Source organism: Typopeltis vanoorti, chromosome 13 (assembly GCF_054136105.1).
Source record: "Typopeltis vanoorti isolate ZY-2024b chromosome 13, IOZ_Tvanoo_1.0, whole genome shotgun sequence".
Taxonomy (NCBI): Eukaryota; Metazoa; Arthropoda; class Arachnida; order Uropygi; family Thelyphonidae; genus Typopeltis; species Typopeltis vanoorti.
In genome coordinates, this window is record NC_143561.1 from 15,388,650 (window position 1) to 15,411,801 (window position 23,152).

General features: G+C 38.5%; 1 protein-coding gene across 4 annotated transcripts in view; it reads right to left on the reverse strand.

The window, feature by feature from the left end:
- The window catches only part of LOC150099946 (ATP-binding cassette sub-family C member 1-like), a 684,487-nt gene that overhangs the window by 235,184 nt on the left and 426,151 nt on the right, over positions 1 to 23,152 (reverse strand). For all 4 annotated transcript variants that reach the window (XM_090403130.1, XM_090403131.1, XM_090403128.1 and 1 more), the window contains one exon: positions 4,280 to 4,391. In XM_090403130.1, coding sequence (XP_090259256.1) covers positions 4,280 to 4,391 — 112 coding nt within the window. The remainder of the gene's footprint in view (positions 1 to 4,279; positions 4,392 to 23,152) is intronic.

Below are 23,152 nucleotides of genomic sequence, written 5' to 3' on the forward strand. Positions count from 1 at the left end.
TTTTCAATAAAAGTCTGGCTGCAGGAAAGGTACCCAAGGAATGGAAGGAAGGTAAGATAGTGCCATTGCATAAGGGTGGTAGCAGACTGGAAGTGTTTAATTATAGGCCAATTTGTGTTTCATCAGTAGTTGTTAGGATCTTGGAGAAATTAGTGAGGGACCATATATAGAATTGGGCAGATGAGAGTAATGTTATCTGTGAGAGTCAACATGAATTTCTTAAGGGATGCTCTTGCTTTGGTAATATGACTGCCTTTTGTAATAAAGTGACAAGTATATGCCTTTCCATCATCAAGAGCAATTGATGATGGAAAGGCATATACTGTTATTTTTTGGGGTAGTCAACTGGATTCAGGATTGGCTGTCTGATAGGTATTAGAGAGTTGTGTGTGGTATGACAATATCAAGGAGGCAGGAGGTTACAAGTGAGGTTCCACAGGGCTCAGTGGGACCTGTATTGTTTCACTTTTATATCAATGACATTGTCAGTAGATTGCAGGGGAATATTGAGTTGTTTGCAGATGATGTGAAGCTGGGAAGGGTTATTAGTAATAGTGCAGACAGATGTGGTAGCCCTGCAAGATAATTTGAATAAACTAGACAGATGGGCAGATGAATGGGATATCGGTTTAATGCAGCAAAATGTAAGGTCTTGAGGTTTGGGACCTTTCGTACTCTATTGGAGGAGTTGTACAGGAGGAAGTAGGGAAGACAAGAGATCTGTGGGTGATGATTGATAGAAACCTGAAATTCATAGAAAATATTGTAAAGGTGTTGAAGGTAACTGAGAGGTTACCTTCAACACCTTTAATAAGCTGCAATACTGAGAAGGACGCTGACCTGCAGATATAAAAGAGTTGTCATTCCATTGTATAAAGCCCTCATTGAACCACACTTGGACTATTATTCTCAAATTTGGTCCCTAGGATTTCAAACAGATAAATTAATTGTTGAATTAATTTATCTGTTTATGTTAATTTATGTCTCCTCCAAACTATCCAAATCATCCTGTAAAATTTTGATATCCTGTGCACTCACAATTCCTCTACCCAACTTTGCATCATCAGCAAACAAGTGAACACTTCCTCTCAAATCCTTTCCTATATCATTGATGAACAAATTGAAAAGCAGTGGTCCAAGAACAGACCCTGCAGCACACCACTAGTCACAAGCCGTCTTTTAGACTCCGCTCCTGAATAAACCACTCTCTGGTATCTCTCCTTCAACCACTCTCTGGTATCTCTCCTTCAACCACCCTCCTATCCATCTCACCAACCTTATATCTATCCCCATCTGCTCCAGTTTACTGGTTAGAGTTCCATGTGGTATCCTGTCAAAGGCTTTGGAAAGGTCCAGTAGTATCACTGTAAACCCATTACCCCTATCCAGTTCAGCCGTCACTGTGTTATAAAACGTGAGCTAGTTACCGAGGGATGATCTACCCTTCACAAAACCATGTTGTTCCCCATACAATATCCCATTTTCATCTATCCAATCCTGTATTCTTTTCTTGACTAATTTCTCTAAGACCTTGACAATGATTCCTGATATGCTAATCGGTCGGTAATTTACAACAGCGGTCTTGGAACCACCTTTATGCAGTGGAACTATTTTCCCGTCTTTCCACCCCCTCGGCACTAACCTGGACCCGAGACTCAAATTAAACAAAATGGTCAAGGGTACCGACAATTTTTTAGCTGCTTCTCGAACGACACGAGCTAGTATACCATCCAATCCCACAGATGTATTGACATTGAGATTATGCAATAGACTACTCACCTCCACTTCGTTCACCACAATTCCCGTATAATCTACTGGTTTATTCGTTTCTGCAATGTCACCACCTGGTTGATATATACTTGCAAAGTTCTCACTCAGTAACTCAACTATATCAACTGATTCAGTTACCTTCCTACCATCGGCATTCTTTAAAATCATTCTGCCATGTACATTTTTCCTTTTACTTGCTACATATCTAAAAAACTGTTTAGGATTCTCTTTAGCCTGCATGGCCAATGTTCTTTCGTAATCCTTTTTTGCTTTTCTTACCACACTCGTTACCCTCCTGGCCTGTGCTTTATACCGTTCATGTGCCTGCCAGTCACCTTTCTCCTTAAATTCCCTCCATAGTTGTTTCTTTTTTTGCAGCTCAAGCTTAATGGTGTTATTCATCCATTTAACCCCTACTTGATTTATTATTCAGACTCTAGGTATACATTCAGCCATCTTCATGCAAACACTTCTTAACTGCCTCCCATGCACTATCAACTTCTAGTCCTTGCAGTTGTACATGCCATGGCACTGAACCAATCAAACTCCTAAGCTTGTCATACTTTCTAGCCCGATAATTCCACATGTACCCTGTCTTAATTGAAAATTCCACACCTTTAGCCACCTCCCAAGTCAAGACACTATGATCACTCTCACCAATTGGTGGCAATGTGGTCATATTTGTTACAGCCAAATCCTCAGATGTAATTACTAGGTCAAGCACTCTTTGAGCCCTAATATGTTCCATTACATGCTGTCGCAGATAGTTATCCCTTAATAACCGCATAAAATCCAATTCCTTCCTCCCGTGTGTCCTCTCCTTACTCCAATCAATGCGACCACAGTTGAAGTCTCCCATAATAATTACCCTCCTTCCACTCATTTCTTCTATTTGCTTGTGCATACTGTCACCACCATCTTTTCCATCACCTGGTCTATAAAGCAGCACCCAATTGTATATTTAGTTCTGCTAGCCACAATCTCACACCAAATGGCCTCAATTGTGCTCTTTTCTCTATTCTGCAATTCAACTTCTATTCTCCTTGGCTGTAGCTCGTCAGATATCATCAACAATACTCCTCCCCCCATTTTATTCTCCCTGTCATTCCTGAACACACTATATCCATCACATTCAATCCCACTAGCTATATCATCTACAGTGAGCCATGATTCACTAATACCAATAACCTGTGGTTTGGAAGTGCCAAGCATGGCCAGAAACTCTTCTTGTTCCTAATACTCCTAGCATTAGTGTACATGAATTTAAGACCCCCATTAGTCCCACCCTACCTTGATGCCTTATATTAACTATCCCACTCTGATTTGTTGTCCTTATTTGCTTGGGCATATTATATTCATTCATACATTCAACTGCCTCCCTAAGGACTGTATATCTACCATCCCCCTTTAATAAATCTAGTTTCCCTGAATTTGCACATCCACTACATTCAGCAACACTTTCTCAAGTCTCCTTACACCATAACCATTCAAATGCAAGCCATCCATCTTATATAGATCCTTTCGCCCATCGAACTCACCCCACACATCCAAAAATTCCACACCACTCGTCATACATAACCCACGCATAAAGTCATTTGCAATTATAGCCCTCCTTTTAAACATTTCACTGTCATACCGTGGCAAAAGACTAATCATTCTAACTCTCTCACTCTTTTCTTTTGCTACCTCAAACAATTCATTCAGGTCTTCTATCATTTCCATTTTATCTCCTTTCAAATCATTCGTACCTGCCACAACAATCATTTCTTTCACCCTTTCCTTTTGCTCTCTAATAGACGCAGTTACGTCCTTTATGGTCGCACCAGGTTGGTACGATTTTGTCAAATCCTCTACTAACACACCTCGTACTAACGAGTCTCCATACAGCACTCTATCCTTCATTTTGTTCATGTTCACATTCATACGCCTATTTTTCCTGTCATACCTTTTATTATTGGTTGGTTCATTCAGTCGACTTTTGTTCATGCACTCTAGCTGCTGTTTTGCCCGTTCTATCGCACCATTCAACAACGCGATCTCACTCATTGCATCTATCGCACCTTTTTTATTCTCTGTAAAACCATTAATACTATCATTCACACTTTCTACATTCACACTATCACAATTCTCTGGTACAACCTCGCCGTTTCTTGTCATATCCCTATTTTCTTCATTCTGAAGTTTGACAAAAATATCACACTCACGATCCGAAATACACTTCAATTCCTCATTCTCCCTACATTTTCTACACACATTCACTCCTTTATTATCATCTAACCACACTCTGACCGCACTCCGCAAAGCGTACATTTCACAGATAGTACACTGAATCATCTCCTTTACATTACCGTTCTTGAAAGAAGATGGGGAACCATCATTACTGACCACCATTTTCCTTTGTACTGGAGTCATACTTACTAGTAACGTATTTTATGAAATTTTTATCAAATATTTGTTACAGATCTTAAACAAACTATTTAAAAATAAATATATAAAAATAATTGTCTACCTTTCCACTTTGTCTTTTTTCCATTTGTGTCAGGCAAACTATATCCTCCTCAGCTAATGAAACAGATGAAATGGCAGAATCTTCATGTATTGAAAGTTGTTTGTAAATGTTTCTGCATTAATAAGAAAAAAAAATTAATGGAAGTGTATGACAATATTAAAAGAAAAAAATTCTAATTCTAATTCGAATAAGGAGAGTACATCGTAAATTTTCAACACTGTTATTAGTTTATCAGAATTTGAATAAAGTTTATTTCATTTTCTGGTTAGTTTTCTATTCTGCAAGAAGAAAAACCCTGAGACTGCTGTATGATACCAGCTAACTCAATTCAGTTGAACAGCCCTCATAAATACTATCTATTCTATGTGTGATTTGAATTCAGGTCTCTCAACAACAAAAGTACATTGTCATTACCAAATGTATTAGTTCTCAAATCTACCCAACATTGTAATATTGCTCACACATTAGGATGGCAGTGGGTAGGGTTCCTAAGGAACGGAAAGAAGGCAAAATAGAGTACCACTCCACAAGCATGGTTCTAAGACACAGAAGTCTCCAACTATAGGCCAGTCAGTATAACTGCGGTTGTGGTCAAGGTTTTGGAGAGATTCGTAAGGAATAGAATACAGGTTTGGGTTGATGGACATAGTATTCTTTATGAGAATCAACATGGATTTGTAAAGGGTAGGGCCTGTTTTAATAATTTACTTGCATTTTATGATAAGGTAACAAGTGTGTTAAATGAGGGAGAATTATATACAATGATATTCTTGGCCCTTGCAAAAGCGTTTCATAGATTACCACATAAATAGGTGTACAAGCTGCAGAGGATCAGAGATTGGCTCTCTGAATGATACCAACAGGTTGTGTATGATGGAGCAGCATCTTGAAAAAGGAGGATAACCAGTGGCGTGCTTCAGGATTCTGTTCTTGTGCCCATGCTGTTTAACTTGATTGTAAATGATATATCTTCAGATGTTTGCTGATGATGCAAAGTTGGGAAGAATTATAAGTAACACTGCTGATATCAATTACCTCCAGGAAGATTTGAATAGACTTCTTACTTGGACAAAAGAGTGGGGTTGTAGTTTTAATATCAGTAAGTACAAGGTGTTGCATTTTGGAGTGCAGAAACATAAGGCTGTGTACTATATTGATGGTGCCATAATGCAGAAAGTGGATTAGATTAGAGATTTGGGAGTGATGATTGACAGTAGACTGAAGTTTAGAGGGCATATTGCTAGTGTTGCAAAGGCTGTACATCGTAGTGCTGCTATGATAAGACGTACTCTAACATATAACGATAAGGAAGTGGTTGTGCCACTGTATAAGGTATTGGTCAGGCCACAGTTGGACTATTGTGCTCAGATCTGGTCATCTGGCTTTCAATGTGATGTGGAGAGGGTTCTGAGACGAGTGACTAAGACAATATCAGGAGTTTGGAATGCTGACTATGGAGAGAGGTTGAAGAAATGTGACTCGCAGAGTTTGGTGGATAGGAGGAAGAGAATTGATATGATAGAAACATTTAAGTTAGTGAGAGGATTTTATCAGATTAATCCAGATGGGGACAATAAAAAGGTAGAAGGTTTAGAGGGGAAGAACTAGAGATCATCAAGTTATGAAAAAGTGTGGTAAAGAGGGGTGTGAGGAGTAGATTTTTTACATGGAGAATGTAATTTGTCAGTGAATGGAACACATTACCAGAATGTGTTGTTAATGCAAGGAGTGTTAAGGATTTTAAGACTCTATATGATAAATATGTTGTCACTTGAATAACCTTCCACGATGAATCTGCTGACTCCATGGAGGATATAATAATAATAATAATGATTAAAAAAATAATAATAATAACGTGTGTGCTTGATGCTCTCTTGAGGAAAATCTGATGCTCTCCTGGGGACAATCTAATTGAATACAAACCTCTTACAAACTCCTTGCAACCACTTTCCCATAAACACAGTTTCTGTAGTGTTTTTTTTTTTTTTCTATAGATATTTTTATGGACACCATTCTACTGAAATGACACCATCATTCCTCCACTTTGTTATTTGACTATAAGAACACAATAGTTTCCTCTGTTATTTGGAACATTTTAGTTACTCTGTCTACTCAAAAGATTACAGCTTTCTGACATAAAAAAAAATGCATCAACTGATTCCTTCTTTCCCCTTAGCCTCTTGCCTACACTTAATGTAATATAGGTTTTCAACCTTTTGATGTACAGATTAGCAACCTTTTAGAGTTTCTAATTATGGTAATTATTATTAATAGACTTACTAAATGGGCATGGCATCTCATTCATAGGTTATTCTGCCTATGAGATACAACTATTAAAATATGATAAACGAGAATTTTACCCTCCCCCCCTTTCATGATATTCCAGTCTACCACTTTTTAATTCCATCATAACAATATTCCAGAGATTCTGAGATTAAACAATATGTAATTTAATACATCACCTCAAAACTCAATAAGAATTTCATAATAAGTTACAGTCTACATTATGTTACAGTCTATATCTATGAATAATTATCCTTTCCTATACATTTTCTAGGGTAAAATCCCCTCCACCACCTCCTGGTTGCCTAAAATATAGGTAACCAAATCTGTGCACAATAGTCAACATGTGGCTGAATCATAGCCTTATAAAGAGGGATAACAAAAAGTCAAATAAAAGTTTGTGTGATGAAACCACTAAAATTAGTATTCATTTCACTAACTACATATATATAATAATTTACTTTGGCATCAAAATTATTATTATTAACATAGGTACTCCATGGAATCAAAAGACTCATTCCAGGAGACTCACGTTATCAACGCAGCCACCTCTGGCAATCCATTCCATTTATTCAGTACTCTCCAAGTAAATCAATCTAGTCTGCACACCCTTACTAATGATACTCTTAGACAATTTCCAAGTGCGACCTCTTGTTTCCCCCCCCCCTCCACCTCCCATGTATTGAAAAATTTCTTTTGTGTCAATCTTATAGAATCCCTTTAATAACTTATAAGTTTCTATCATGTCCCCTTCTCCTCTGCCTGTCAGCCAAACTCTGCAACCCACTCACCTTCAATCTATCCTCATAGAGGGAACATTCCTCAGACTTGTCACAGGTTTAGCCACTTGTCTCTGAATCTTCTCCACCTCCTCCTGGTTGCCTAAAAATGCAAGAAACCAAATCTGTGCACAATAGTCAACATGTGGCCGAATCATAGCCAAAGAGGGATAATAACTATTCTATCTTTACTTGTCAATGTGTTTTTCAACATCCAAGTAATCCTCTGAACTATTTTGCATCTCTTGCAATATGTCCTCTGCATTTCAAATCCATATTCACCATCACATTACCTGCTTTACAAAATAGCTGATTTTAATCTGACATTTTCTAACCAAAATCAAAAAGTCAAATAAAAGTTTGTGTGATGAAACCATCATCAAGTAGAAATACCACAACATAATATTAAACTTTCCAACAGGTAACTTGGGTATCATGCTGCACTATAATGAATGGTACAATTTCACAGTTTTGCCTTTTGCTATAAGTTACTAAAAGATTACTGAAATTATGCCATTTTGAATCTTACCAGAGGCATGTGAAAAGTCTATCCTGATTCCTACATTTCAACTGTTTGTACTACTTGCCCTCAGGTATTTGCCTAAGTCTCTTGAAATCCTATTCTATATTTGTTGCTCAACTATGTGTCTCCTGGCAGGGTGGCAGGTGGTACATAGTTTAGTGACAGTATGAATGTGGGCTTAGAGATAAGTGATTTTCTTTAGTATATAATTCACAATATTATAGATAGTCGTTGGTAGTAGTATTCTTGTTTATGACTATGCAATAGTATATTTTGCTTTTGATAGATTTATAAATATACATTGCATTCAAAGCAACAATGAGAATGAGAACAATTGCAGCTAAGACAGTTGTTCAGAGGGTTTGACATGGGGGATTTTTTGAGATGTAGTGTGTGTGCATGTGTGTGTGCGATGGAGACAGAGGGGTTGTAGAGAAAGTGCCCTCCCTTGATGAGTCAAAGGACTCCCTATAATAATAATAATAATGAGAGCAAGAGTGGAGGGGGAAGGAGTTTCATAAACTAGAAATGTGAGACTTGCTGGAAGTGGAAAAATGAACTGATGATGCTAATGCTGAAATGTGTGAAATCAAGAATGTTTTAGAGAATGGAATTCAAGGCATAAATGACAGTGAAAGAAATGTGAAAAAGTATAAAAGAGGTGACTGAAGGTAACAGGCCAACTGACTGTAAGATAGCAAGCATGAATGGCAATAAGGAAGAAAGCATGACCAACAAGGTAGAGAAAGTGAATGGAAGTGAGAAAGTAATTCTGGAGATGAATGCAGAGGTGGTGAAGATGAGACAAGAGACGAAGCAATTGCTGAGTAATATGAGGAGACTAGCATATATGTATAGAGTGAGAAAAATGGGTAACATGAATGAGGTGATGAATGATTTGAGAGTGGATATGTATGGAGGATTCAATTATTAGAAGTGAAATAATGAGAAGGTACATAGGATTTGCTTTCCAGGGAGTAGAATGAGTAGAGTAATTGAAGCACTAAATATGAGGAGTAAGCAAGCAAAGTATTGGTTGTTGATAGTAGGCACAAATGATTTGATTGGTAACAAGGAGAATGTAAGAATGCAAATCAGGAGGTTGTTGAGGAGAGTAAAAGATAGCAATGTCGTAGGAAACATAATCAGTGCATTGACCAGGGATGCTAATGATAAGCTCAGACAGCAAGTGAAAATCATGAATAGCAGAGTTGTATTAAAAGAAAAGAGTTCATTTTGTAAATGGGTGGGATGAATATGGGGATGGAATGGAGTGGTATAAAAGAGAAAGGATTTAGATTTAAATGGATTTAGTGTGAGTCAGCTGAAAAAACTGTTGCTATGAGAGAGAGAGAGAGAGAGAGAGAGAGAGAGAGACTGAGAGAGAGAGAGAGTAATGACTGAAGTGAATGGAGGTCCTAAGAAAACAAGAGGAGATGTGGATGAGAAGAAAGTAGGATAGAAAAGCTTGTAAATGGAGAGGTGAGTAGCATGAGTGAATAGAAAGAGAGAAAATGAATGCAAGATAGACAAAACAATGGGGAGGGGTGGACAGGGAAACTGTGTGAGGAGTGTGGATGATGGATATAGAAATGAATGTGTGAGTTTACAGGAAAGTTTTGAAATTATTATTATTATTATTTTATTATTATTGTAACGGGAAACTCCAAGGAGTCGACAGACTCATCGAGGGAGGCCCTAACATCATGTCAAGAACAACTATTCAACATTCACACAGTATCTATCATACCTTGCCTTGAACTCATTCACGGTCGTAGCACCCACAACAGACTCTGGAAGCTTATTCCACTCATTTACCACTCTCCAAGTAAAGAACCTAGCTCTAACAGCCTTGTCAACCACGCTCTTGCCCAGCTTCCATGCATGGCCCCTAGTCCTCCAACCACCAGTCATATTTTCAAAAATATCTTCTGGATCAATTATAAAACCCTTCAGTAATTTGAATGTCTCAATCATATCACCCCTCCTTCGCCTATCGTCCAATTTCTGCAACCCACAAATCTTCAACCTATTCTCATAAGGTTCATTCCACAGACCTGCTATCATCTCGGTCACTCGTCTCTGGACCCTCTCCACTTCCTCCCCATCACGAAGAAACACTGGTGCCCATAGCTGTGCACAGAAGTCCAGATGGGGTCTTATCAAGGCTCGATACAGAGGAACAACAACTTGTTCGTCTCTGCATGTTAAAGTATTTTTCAGAAGCCAAGTGATTTGGTGAGCTGTTTTAGTTACTTTTGCAATGTGCCCCCTAAACTTCAACTCCCTATCCACCAACACTCCCAAATCCCTGGCCTCATCAATCTCCTGGAGTATGGTTGCACCAATGCGATATACTGCTGCTATTCTTTTCACCCCAAAGTGCATAACCTTACACTTTGCCACATTAAATTGACATCCATTTTTCCTAGCCCAGTCCTCCAAACTATCCAAATCATCCTGTAAAATTTTGACATCCTGTGCACTCACAATTGCTCTACCCAACTTTGCATCATCAGCAAACAAGTGAACACTTCCTCTCAGATCCTTTCCAATATCATTGATGTACAAATTGAAAAGCAGTGGTCCAAGAACAGAGCCCTGTGGCACTCCACTAGTCACAAGACGTCTTTTAGACTCCACTTCTGAATAAACCACTCTTTGATATCTCTCCTTCAACCACCCTCTTATCCATCTCACCAACCCTATATCTATACCCATCTGCTCCAGTTTACTGATTAGGGTTCCATGTGGTACCTATCAAAGGCCTTGGCAAGGTCCAGTAGTATCACTGTAAACCCATTACCCCTATCCAGTTCAGCCATCACTGTGTTATAAAATGTGAGCAAGTTACTGAGGCATGATCTACCCTTCACAAAACCATGTTGTCCCCCATACAATATCCCATTTTCATCTATCCAATCCTGTATTCTTTTCTTGACTAATTTCTCTAAGACCTTGACAATGATTCCTGATATGCTAATCGGTCGGTTATTTACAACAGCAGTCTTGGAACCACATTTATGCAGTGGAACTATTTTCCCCTCTTTCCACCCACTCGGGACTAACCCAGACCCGAGACTCAAATTAAACAAAATGGTCAAGGGTACTGACAATTCTTTAGCTGCTTCTCGTACAACACGAGCTGGTATACCATCCAATCCCACAGATGTATTGACATTGAGGTTATGGAATAGACTACTCACCTCCACTTCATTAACCACAATTCCCGTATAATCTACTGGTTATATTCAATCTACTGCGATGAGTCTTCAGACTCATCGCAGGAGGATACCTACAACTGTCTCAACCACCACATCGAACTTCTACTACGAATCATATCCATCAACGCCATCTATCGCCCACCACAACTAGTATGGCCAGGGATATGGTGACAACATTCAGGTCCAGCGAAAAGTGTGAGATCAGTGATGATAGTGAGAAAAGATGGGAAGGAAGTATGAAGTAGTGTTGTATCCAAGAAGTGGGGCCAGTGGGATTTGTTACAGAACCAGAAATAGCTAGGAATGCATGTTTATGAATGCTAGAAGTTCAAAATAAGGGGAATGAAACTGTATCATTGGCAGAGTTTATTCACTGCAGAAATGGCTGAACGATGATGATATCCTGACAGAAATAGAGATGTAGGCATATGATGTTTATCATGAAGACAGACAGGGAAGAAAGATAGTAGGAGTGCTGTTGATGGTTGCAGAGAAGTTATGTTCATCCAAGGTGGAGATGCAAGAAGCAAATAATGGCAGTGGTTTTGAAACATTACAGTGCAAGGCAGAGATGAAACATTTACTTGGGTGTTGCTATAGAGTGTGATGTGCAGGAAAGTGAGAAGGAAATGTGTATAGGCAAAATTGTCTGGCTAATAAGAAAAGGGTAACCATTATGCATGATTTCAGTTGTGGTAATATCCAGCAGATCAGAATGAAAAGGCAAATCTGGAAAAAAGAGAATGAATTTCTTGAATTTTTTTTTCTTTTTCATTTTAGACAAATTATGGACTCTACAACAGCAAAGTCCATAACAGAAATAATTATCTTAATTTCCCGGTGTTTCAACCTTTGTATTAAGGTTGAAACACTGGGAACATCTGAAACATCTGGAGTATACAGAGACAAGCTATATTACATTTCACACAGTATGCTAAAGAGAATGATTTGATCAACAGTTATTCTACTAGCCTGACCTCTGGTGAAAATAAAATAAAATAACTACATCAAAGCTATATTTTATTTAAGACAACATCAGAGAAACATTCTTTCATATAGATAGTTTTATTACAGCAAAAATTATGTCCTAATTTAACATGACAATTGTTATATTAGATTTAAGATCCTGGATTACCTATAGTCCTATTTATAATTAACTCTTAGAGAGGAAGGTTATGTGGGTAGAATATGTACCTTCCATATTTTTGGGGTTTTTAGACCATCATTATTGTTAAGATTAGGGGTGATCGATAAGAATTTCGCAGGCCTCTTTAAATTTACGTTCATACCATGTTTTGGTGTGATGTAAACAACAGGTGCTTTCCCAGTCAATTCTATGTAAAGTGTTCAGGGCATGATCAGATAGTTATTATATTTAATGTGTCCCTTCCTGTTCCTTTTTTTTTCCTGATAGAAATTGTGCATCCTATTCCCCCTATACAGGGCAAATTATTATTATTATTATTATTCCTGACACCTCCAAAGAGTCCGAAGACTCATCGCAGGAGGATACCTACAACTGTCTCAACCACTACATCGAACTTCTACTACGAATCATCTCCATCAACGCCATCTATCGCCCACCACAACTAGAATTTTTTTGTCTGTAAATTGCGTGTGTTCTGAAGGGCCGATTTTCTGTATGCGGGATGAAAAACCCGAGTTTCCGGGAGAAAAAACCCTGCTAATTACAGGCACAATGAATACAGAATATTCCAGAGTGGGCCAGATGATCCTTGGATGAATTGAGTAAGTTCTTTAATTTTGCAGGAGATTTAAAGGTAGCTTTAAAGTTGTATTTCTGTAGTATTTTGTTTATTTTATGTGTTTTGTGTCCCTTTAATGTATGGAATAGTTACAGGTAAAACTACAGTTAAAACTGTGGTTTTAACTGTAATTGTAGTTTTATTGTAGTGTGGTTTATTTTTGTTTTTAAGTGAGGTCTTGTGAAGAATTTTGTTGATAGTATTTTGGCTATAGCTATTTTTTAGGAAGGTATTACTGATAACTTTTAATTCATCTTTAAGTGCTTGTTCATTGGAGCAAATCTTTAAAGCACTGTTTTTTAGTGTGTTAATGACACCTAGTTTATGTGTTGGGTGGTGGTGGTGGTAGTGGTAGGAGTTTATGTATATATTGGCCAGTATGTGTTGGTTTCTGGTAAACAAAACACAAAAAAATTCTTGAGTTTTTGAGACACAACTACCTATGCAGTACATAACAGAGGGTACTGAGGATCAAGGGTCTTGGTATCTCACCAGAGGTTATTGTAAATGAAGTGCTAAATCTTCCTCCATGTGAGGAATTCTGTGAGAAAGAGATATATGTGAAACTATAAGGCTGGCAAGTATGACAAACTCAGGAGACAACTTGCAGCTACATTATATAATAAGGAATTTGATGGAAAGGAGATAAATGTTGCTTCTGCCCTGCTCAACAACTATTAGGCAGAGGCAGTATTTGATTGCATTCCCAACTTCAGGATATCAAATGTGATGGGTGCGAAATGGATGAATAAATATGTGAGGCATACAGTTCAGAAGAAAAAGGCATTATGGAGGCAGAACAAGATGAGTAGTAATAGTCAATTGCTGGAGGAGTACAAAGAGCAGACAAGAAAGTATGAACAGCAGTTAGCTAATGATGTAAAAAAAACTATGGAGTTCTTTTGACATATTCTTTTGCCAGCCTGGCTGGCCAAGTGGTTAGTGTTTCCCTCTCCCCAGCCAAAAGGCTGCAGGTTCGAATCCCACCATAAGCATGGATGTTTGTGATTGTCTGTGGAAATACCAGTGGTGGTTGCCGGTAGATGGTGTTTCTGTAGTTGCAGTTAGTTGGTGGAGCGAGAGTTGGAGAGCTAGTGCTCTCCCTTGATGAGTCTGTGGACTCCCTGCAGATGTCAAATAATAATAATAATAATAATAATATGGTAATTTGAAGAAAGAGTAATTATGGAAGAATGATATTATTATTATTATTATTATTATTACGGGCAGCTCCAAGGAGTCAATAGACTCATCAAGGGAGGCCCAACATCATGTCAAGAACAACTATTCAAAATTCACACAGTATCTATCATACTTCACCTTGAACTCATTTACAGTCATGGCACCCACAACAGACTCTGGCAGCTTATTCCACTCATTTACCACTCTCCAAATAAAAAACCTAGCTCTAACACCTTTGCTAACCACACTCTTACCAAGCTTCCATGGATGGCTCCTAGTCCTCCCACTACTAGTTCTATTCCCAAAAATATCTTCTGAATTAATCTTATAGAAACCCTTCAGTAATTTGAATGTCTCAATCATATCACCCCTTTTCTGCCTATCAACCAATTTCTGCAGCCCACAAATCTTCAACCTGTTCTCATAAGGTTCATTCCATAGTCTTGCTATTATCTTAGTCACTCATTTCTGGATACTCTCCACCTCCTCCTCATCGAGCAGAAACCATGGCGCCCATATCTGGGGACAGTAATCCCCAGATATGGGCAGGCCACTTTTGCGATGTGTCACCTAAACTGCAACTCCCTATCCACCAACACTCCCAAATCCCTGGCCTCATCAATCTCCTAGAGTACAGTTCCAGCAATGTGATATACTGCTGCTAATCTTTTCACCCCAAAATGCAAAACCTTACATTTTTCCACATTAAATTGACATCCATTCTCCTTAGCACAGTCCTCCAAATTATCCAAATCAACTTTTGACATCCTGAGCATTCACTATTGCTCTACCCAACTTTGCATCATCAGTAAACAAATGAACAGTTCCTCTCAGATCCTTTCCTATATCATTAATGAACAAATTAAACAGTAGCGGTCCAAGAACAGAACCTTGTGGCACACCACTAGTCACAAGACTGCTGTTGAAAATTACTGGCCGATCAGCAAATCAGGAATTGTTGTCAAGGTCTTGGAGAAAATAGTCAAGAGGAAAATACAAGATTGGATAGATGAAAATGGGATACTGTATGGGGGACAGCATGCTTTTGTGAAGGGGTAGGTCATGCCTCAGTAACTTGCTCACGTATTATAACACAGTGACGGCTGAACTGGATAAGGGTAATGGGTTTACAGTGATTCTACTGGACCTTGCTAAAGCCTTTGATAGGATACCATATGGAATTCTAATCAGTAAACTACAGCATATGAGAATGGATATAGGGTTGGTGAGATGGATAGGAGGGTGGTTGATGGAGCGATATCAGAGAGTGGTTTATTCAGGAGTAGAGTCCAAAAGAAACCACTCTCTGATATCACTCCATCAACCACCCTCCTATCCATCTCACCAACCCTATATCCATTCTCATATGCTGCAGTTTACTGATTAGAATTCCATATGGTATCCTATCAAAGGCTTTAGCAAGGTCCAGTAGAATCACTGTAAACCCATTACCCTTATCCAGTTCAGCCGTCACTGTGTTATAATACGTGAGCAAGTAACTGAGGCATGACCTACCCCTTCACAAAAGCATGCTGTCCCCCAATACAGTATCCCATTTTCATCTATCCAATTTTGTATTTTCCTCTTGACTATTTTCTCCAAGACCTTGACAACAATTCCTGATTTGCTGATCGGCCAGTAATTTTCAACAGCAGTCTTGGAACCACCTTTATGCAGTGGAACTATTTTTCCCTCTTTCCACCCCCCTTTTCTGGTATACCATCCAATCCCACAGATCTATTGACATTGAGGTTTTGTAATAGACTATTCACCTCCACTTCATTCACCACAATTTCTGTATAAGCTATTAGTTCATTCATTCCTGCAATGTCACCACCTGGATGATATACTCTTGCAAAGTGCTCGCTCAGTAATTCAACTATATTAACTGATTTGGTTATCTACCTACCATCAGCATTCCTTAAAATCAATCTGCCGTATACATTTTTTCTTTTACTTGCAACATATCGAATAAACTGTTTGGGATTCTCTTTAGCCTGCATGGCTAATGTTCTTTCATAATCCGCTTTTGCTTTTCTTACCACACTTGTCACCCTTCTGGCCTGGGCTTTATACCGTGTTCATGTGCCTGTAGGTCACCTTTCTCCTTAAATTTCCTCCATAGTTGTTTCTTTTTTTTTTAGCTCAAGCTTAATGGTGTTATTCATCCATTTAATCCCTACTTGATTTATTATTCGGACTCTAGGTATACAGTCAGCCATTGCTCCATGCAAACACTTCTTACCTGCCTCCCATGCACTATCAACTTCTAGTCCTTGCAGTTGTACATGACATGGCACTGAACCAATCAAACTCCTAGGCTTATCATACTTTCCAGCCCGATAATTCCACATGTACCCTGCCTTAATTGTAAATTCCATGCCTTTAGCCACCTCCCAAGTCAAGACCCTATGATCACTCTCACCAGCTGGTGGCAATGTGGTCATATTTGTTACAGCCAAATCCTCAAATGTAATTACTAGGTCAAGCCCTCTTTGATCTCTGGTATTTTCCATTACATGCTGTCGCAAATAGTTATCCCTTATTAACTGCATAAATTCCAATTCCTTCCTCCCGTGTGTTCTCTCCTCTCTCCAATCAATGCTACCATAATTGAAATCTCCAATAATAATTACCCTAATTCCACTCATTTCTTCTATTTGCTTATGCATACTATCTGCACCATCTTTTCCATCACCTGGTCTATAGCAGCACCCAACTGTATATTTTGTTCTGCTAGCCTCAATCTCACACCAAATGGCCTCAATTGTGCTCTTTTCTCTATTCTGCAATTCAACTTCTATTCTCCTTGGCTGCAGCTCATCAGCTATCATCAATAATACTCCTTCCCCCATTTTATTCTTCCTGTCATTCCTGAATACACCATATCCCTCACATTCAATCCCACTAGCTATATCATCTTCTCATCTAGCTATATCATCTAGGTATATCATATTGGTTAATGAAAACTGTAGAATAATACTCACTGAGGAGAATATAGTAGAGAAATTAGCAGTTCATAAAGGCATTTTATCTTCATGAATGTAATATTGTGCAGAACTTAAGAGCAGTGGGAGAGGAAGAGAGCACCAATGGTGAGTGGATGACTCAATACCATATAACTATGTGTCTGGAATATCCCAAAGTATTTAACAGCAATTTTGAAATAATTTTCTAGCATGAGTCTTAGACTGGCACAAGTTCCAAGGGTAGAAAGAGTAGCCCTGCAACACTTTGACAAAATTGTTTTACTTCATACAGGAGATGATACGATTAAGGCTTTGAATTACAGGCCAATCTGCTTGTCTAAAATTGTGATCAAAGTGTTAGATAGGATAGTAAAGACCAAGGTTCAGAACTGTGTCAACAATGCTGACATTCTCTTTGATAGATAGCACTGGTGTGCTAATGAAAGACTAAGTTCCACTAGTAAGTTTTACTAGTGGAAACAAGGTAAAATTGTCAGCTTCATAGTATTATAATTATAGGATAATCTGTTTGTCTGAAATTGTGCTCAAAGTGTTGGAGTGCTACTCCATGCACCACGTAATTTCAAACACACACACTGCAATGGCCCCATTATCTAAATTTATTGCACTTCTACTAAAACCATTGTTCCTTCCTCCCTGATTTAATATTTTCTTGCCCATGTAGAAACACAATTTTTATTCCCCTCTCTACCAACTGGAATCTCTTATTATGGTAAATATTATTATTATAATTATGGGTAGCTCCATGGAGTCAGTAGACTCATCACGGGAGACCCAAACTTGCAAAACAATATCTGTCATATCTCTTCTTGAATTCATTTACAGTCAAAGAGCTCACAACTAAGTCAGGCAATAAATCCACTCATTTACCACCCTCCAGGCAAAAAACCTTGTTATGACACCCTTGTTAACCACACTCTTCTTTAATTTCCAGGGATGACCTCTTGTTCTTCCATCACTATCACACAGCTGAAATATTTCCCCTGCATCAATCCTATAAACCTTTCAGTAATTTAAATGTTTCTATCATATCCCCTCTTCTCTGCCTATCAACCAACCTCTGCAATCCACAAGCTCTCAATCTATCAATGTAGGGAGCATTTTTTACATCACTCACCAACTTAGTCACTCTTCTCTGAACCCTCTCCACAGCCTCCTCATCTCCAAGGAATCCAAGTGACCAGGCCGGAGCACAGTAATCCAAATGTGGAAGTATCAACGCTTTATAAAGGGGAATAATAACCTCTTTATTTCTGGATGTCAGTGTGTTCTTCAACAACCAAGTAATCTTGGACACCTTAGCAATGTGTCCTCTGAACTTCATCTCTGTATCTACCAACACCCCTAAGTCCCTAACCTCATCAATCTCTTGGAGTACCGTTCCCTCAATGTAGCACACAGCTGGTAATCTTTTAATTCCAAAATGCATGACTTTTCCACATTGAACTGACATCCATTATCTTTTGCCCATTCTACCAGCTTATTTAAATCATCCTGCAAACTTTCAACATCAGCTTGATTTTTTATTGCGCTACCCAACTTTGCATCATCAGCAAACAACTGAATATCTCCCTGTAAGCCATTTCCTATATCATTTATATACAAATTAAACAACAATGGCTCAAGCACAGAGCCCTGAGGCACACCACTGGTCAGCTGCCTCATCCAAGACTCAGCTCCTCCATACACCAACCTTCTGGTATCTCTCCCTGAGCTATTCTCCTATCCATATCACCAATTTAGTATCCATTCCCATCTGCTCCAATTTGCATAACAGTGTTCCATGGGATATCCTGTCAAAAGCCTTAGTAAAATCTAGAAGTACCACTGTGTAGCCAGTTCCTTTGTCCAACTCAGATGTCATTCTGTTATGAAAAGTTAATAGATTGCTAAAGCAGGATCTACCTTTAACAAAACCATGTTGGCCTCTATAGAGTATCATATCCTGATCCACCCATTCTTGAATTTTGTCTCTAATCAACTTTTCCAATACTTTTACCACTACTCCTGAGATGGTGATTGGTCTGTAATTAACTACCGCAGTTTTAGAGCCACCCTTATGCAAAGGAACCACTTTGCCCAACTTCCATTCCCTAGGGACCATGCCAGAGTTCAATCTTAAATTAAATATCCAAGTAAGAGAGGTTGACAATTCCTTTGCACATTCACGCAACACCCGAGCTGATATTCCATCTAAGCCAGCAGCAGTGTTTGCATTTAAATTTTGCAATATATTAAATAACTCTGATTTCTTTGCTTCAATTCTCACATTAGTTATTGCCACAGGAACAGAGATATCCTCACTTGGGTGATAGACTTTTGAAAAGTGATAACTCAGTAACTCGACTATTACATCTGATTTTGTCACCTCAATACCATCAGCACCCACTAAAGTTATCCTTCTGAAGAATGACTTCGGAAGAATATCTGAGGTTGATGATTGATATAAAACTGAAATTCAGGGAGCATATTGCAAAGTGGTGAAGGTAACTCGAGGATTGCTGGGTTATGATTCGAAGTTGGTATTCAGAAGGAATACATGGACATATTATGGTAGATACATGGGCGTTAGGTCCAGAAGAGATACCAAGGTTGAAATAATGAACAAATCATATATTTCCTTTATATAAACAAGTTAAAAGGGATATCACTTTATTATTAAATTACTCTGAATCAGAGATAGATGTCAAAAGTTTTTTCACTTTCTTATATTATAAATTAAGATGCCGGGAAATGGTATTCTGAATAACAGATTAAACCAAGAATATAATTTCTGGGCATCTTTAATCTAACCAATGATGGCGAACCTATTATATGTATGTCAACAGTGACACATCATGACATTTTGGGTGATACAGTAGCAGTATTTCTGATTTACCGGTTAGTAGAAATACCATTATAGACAGAGTGATGACAACGATCTCCAACATACAACATCAATTAAAAGGAGACTTAAATAATTGTAAATATTTTTCAATTTGTCTTCATAAAACTACAGATGTAACCTTGTTGATGTCACTGATGTCACACTGCTAGATTTTCTGATGGTCAGACAATGAGAGAAGAGCTAGTAAAGCCAGAAACAGTGCCAATAAATACATCAGAGAATGAAACATGTAACACTGATCTAAAAATGTGACCTAAGCATTGATATGTCGAAAGTTGTATCTGTGACAATAGATGGGGTATTCAATGAAGGGAAAAAAGTTAGATTTGTGACACAGTTTATAGAAGTAATTGGACATCCAGTTGTACCATTTCATTGCATTGCATTATCCACCAGGAGGTGTTGTGTGCCAAAGCAGAATCTACATTGCAGAACTACATGATATAATGACAGTTGTAACAAAAATAGTGAATTTAATAGCTGCTAAACCCCCTTCGGAAGCAAGAATTTTCTGCACTATTGCAGGACTATTATTATTATTATTATTATTCAGGCCTCCATGAAGTCAAAAGACTCATCATGGGAGGTCTTCCATAGGAAACACAAAACCTATCATACCACTCCTTGAACCCATTGACCGTTCTTGCTCTAACCACTCTCTCTCTCTCAGGCAATGCATTCCACGGTTCACCCACCCTCCACGCAAAGAAACCAATCCTCATCCTCTTGCTCATTTTCCTTTCGTAACTTCCAGGGATGGCCCCTTGTCATTGCTCCTTCCTGATATTCCACCAAGCAAAAGAACTCCGCAATGTCTACCCTGTAACTGCTTCTCAACAGTTTAAAAGTCACGATCATATCACCTCTCCTTCATCTATTCACCAAACTCTGCAGTCCACATTCCCTCAGTTGATCCTCCTAACTGATATCGTACAGTCCTGAAATCATCTTTGTTATCCGCCTTTGTATCCTTTCCACAAAGGATTTATCCCCTTCAAATCCTGGGGACCAAATTTGAGATCAATAGTCTAAGTGTGGTGTAATCAGGGTCTTATACAACAGAATGATAACCCTTTTATCTCTGCAGGTCAACTCCTACTCAGTATTGCAGCAATCCTCTGGGTTACCTTCACCACTTGGCAATATGATCCCTGAATTTCAGTTTTATATCAATCATCACCCTTGGCGCTCTTGTCTCCCCCTACTTCCTCCAGTATAGCTCCTCCAATCAAGTATGCATCCTCCCATTGATGGATCCCAATCTTCAAGACTTCATTTTGCTGCATTAAACCGACACCCCCATTCATTTGCCCATCTGTCTAGTTTATTCAAATCCTCTTGCAGGGCTGCCATATCTGCACTATTACTGATAACCCTTCCAGCTTCACACCATCCGCAAAAAACTGAATATCCCCTTGCAATCCATTGACAATGTTATTGATATAAAGGTTGAACAATACAGGTCCCAGTAATGAGCCCTGTAGAACCGCACTTGTAACCTTCTGCTTCTTTGATATTGTCCTACCATATACAACTCTCTGATGCCTATCAGACAGCCAATCCTGAATCCATTTGACTAACCGGACATTTAAACCATGTGCTGCAACTTAAATATCAGCTTATCATGTGGCACCCTGTCAAATACCTTTGTAAAATCCCAAAAAAATGGCAGTATATGCCATTCTCTCATCAATTGTGCTTGTCACTTTATTATAAAAGGCAATCTTACAAAAGCAAGAGCGCCCCTTAACAGATCCATGTTGATTCTCACAGATAACATTATCCTCATCTACCCAACGCTGTATATAGTCCCTCTCTAATTTTGCCAAGACCTTAACAACTACTGTGACACACAAACCGGCCTATAATTAGACACTTCCAGTCTGCTACCAACCTTGTGCATCTTACCTTCCTCCCATTCCTTGGGTGCCTTTCCCTGCAGCCAGACTTTTATTGAAGAGCCAGGTCAACAGAGCTGTCATTTTTTTTATCACATTCTCTCAAAACCCATGGTGAAATACCATCCAGTCCCACAGCTTTACTGATATCCAGAGTACTCAGTATTTGGAACACACTCTCATCTTGCACCTCTAAACCCTGAACCTGCCCTATCCCTCTAGTATTAAAACCTTCTTCCCCAAGATGAAATACTTCAATAAAGTGCTCATTGAACAACTCCACTATGTCATCTACATCAGTCAATCTATTCCCATTTTTATCCTGCAATGTCATTGTTCCACAATAATTTTTTCTCCTACTGGCCAAATAGCTAAAAAATTCCCTAGGATTTTCTTCGGATCTTAGTGCCAATCTCTTCTCATATTCCAGTTTTTCCTTCCTCACCATACTAGTCACTCTCCTGGCCTGTGTCTTATATTCTTCATGCATCTGCTGTTCACCTGTCTCTGTATATCTCTTCCATAGCCTCTTTTTCACATGCACTTCCTGTTTAATATTGTTTGTCATCCACTTTACACCAAATTGTGACCTATTCTTCATTTCTGGAATACAGCTTACTATTGCTGCTAAAAAATATTCCTCCCCTCTATGAAACTTCTCTGTCTTATATCCTTCATGTACCTGCATTCCACCCCTCTCCTTATATCTCTCCCATAATCTCTTTTTTCGACTGCAGTTCATGTTTGATATTGTTTGTCATTCACTTTACACCATATTGTGTTCTCTTCTTCACTTGTGGAATACAGCTTACTATTGCTGATAACAAATATTCTTTCACAATTTCCCAAGCACTAATGATATCCTGGCCTTCCAATTCTGCCTTCCATGGACATGGGAACCACCTCAAATTGATACCTAAGACTATTATAATCACCTGTCTTATAATTCCACATACGTTCCCTTTTCTTTGATAAGGATGTTGAATCAACTTACAGTAGATTGCTGATGTGCAACAATGTAAGGTTTTTAAGAGAGGAAAAGATTTGTGGAGTGCTATGAAGAAATTAATTTATATGTTGAGAATAAAAATTTGGAACAGGTTCTTAAGCTCAGTGATTATACATGGGTCAGCACACTGACTCTTTAGAGACCTCTCTGTTCATACGAATAAAATGAAATTTAAGTTACAAGGTTTTGGTAAAAGTATTGAAGTTATGTTTGGATACATAAAAGAGCCTTTGAAACTAAACTTCAAATTTTCAAACGAGATGTGGAGACTAAAACTTCATCTAAAAAAACTTGACTGAAAAACATTTTAAGGAGGTCAGCATGGATGTGCA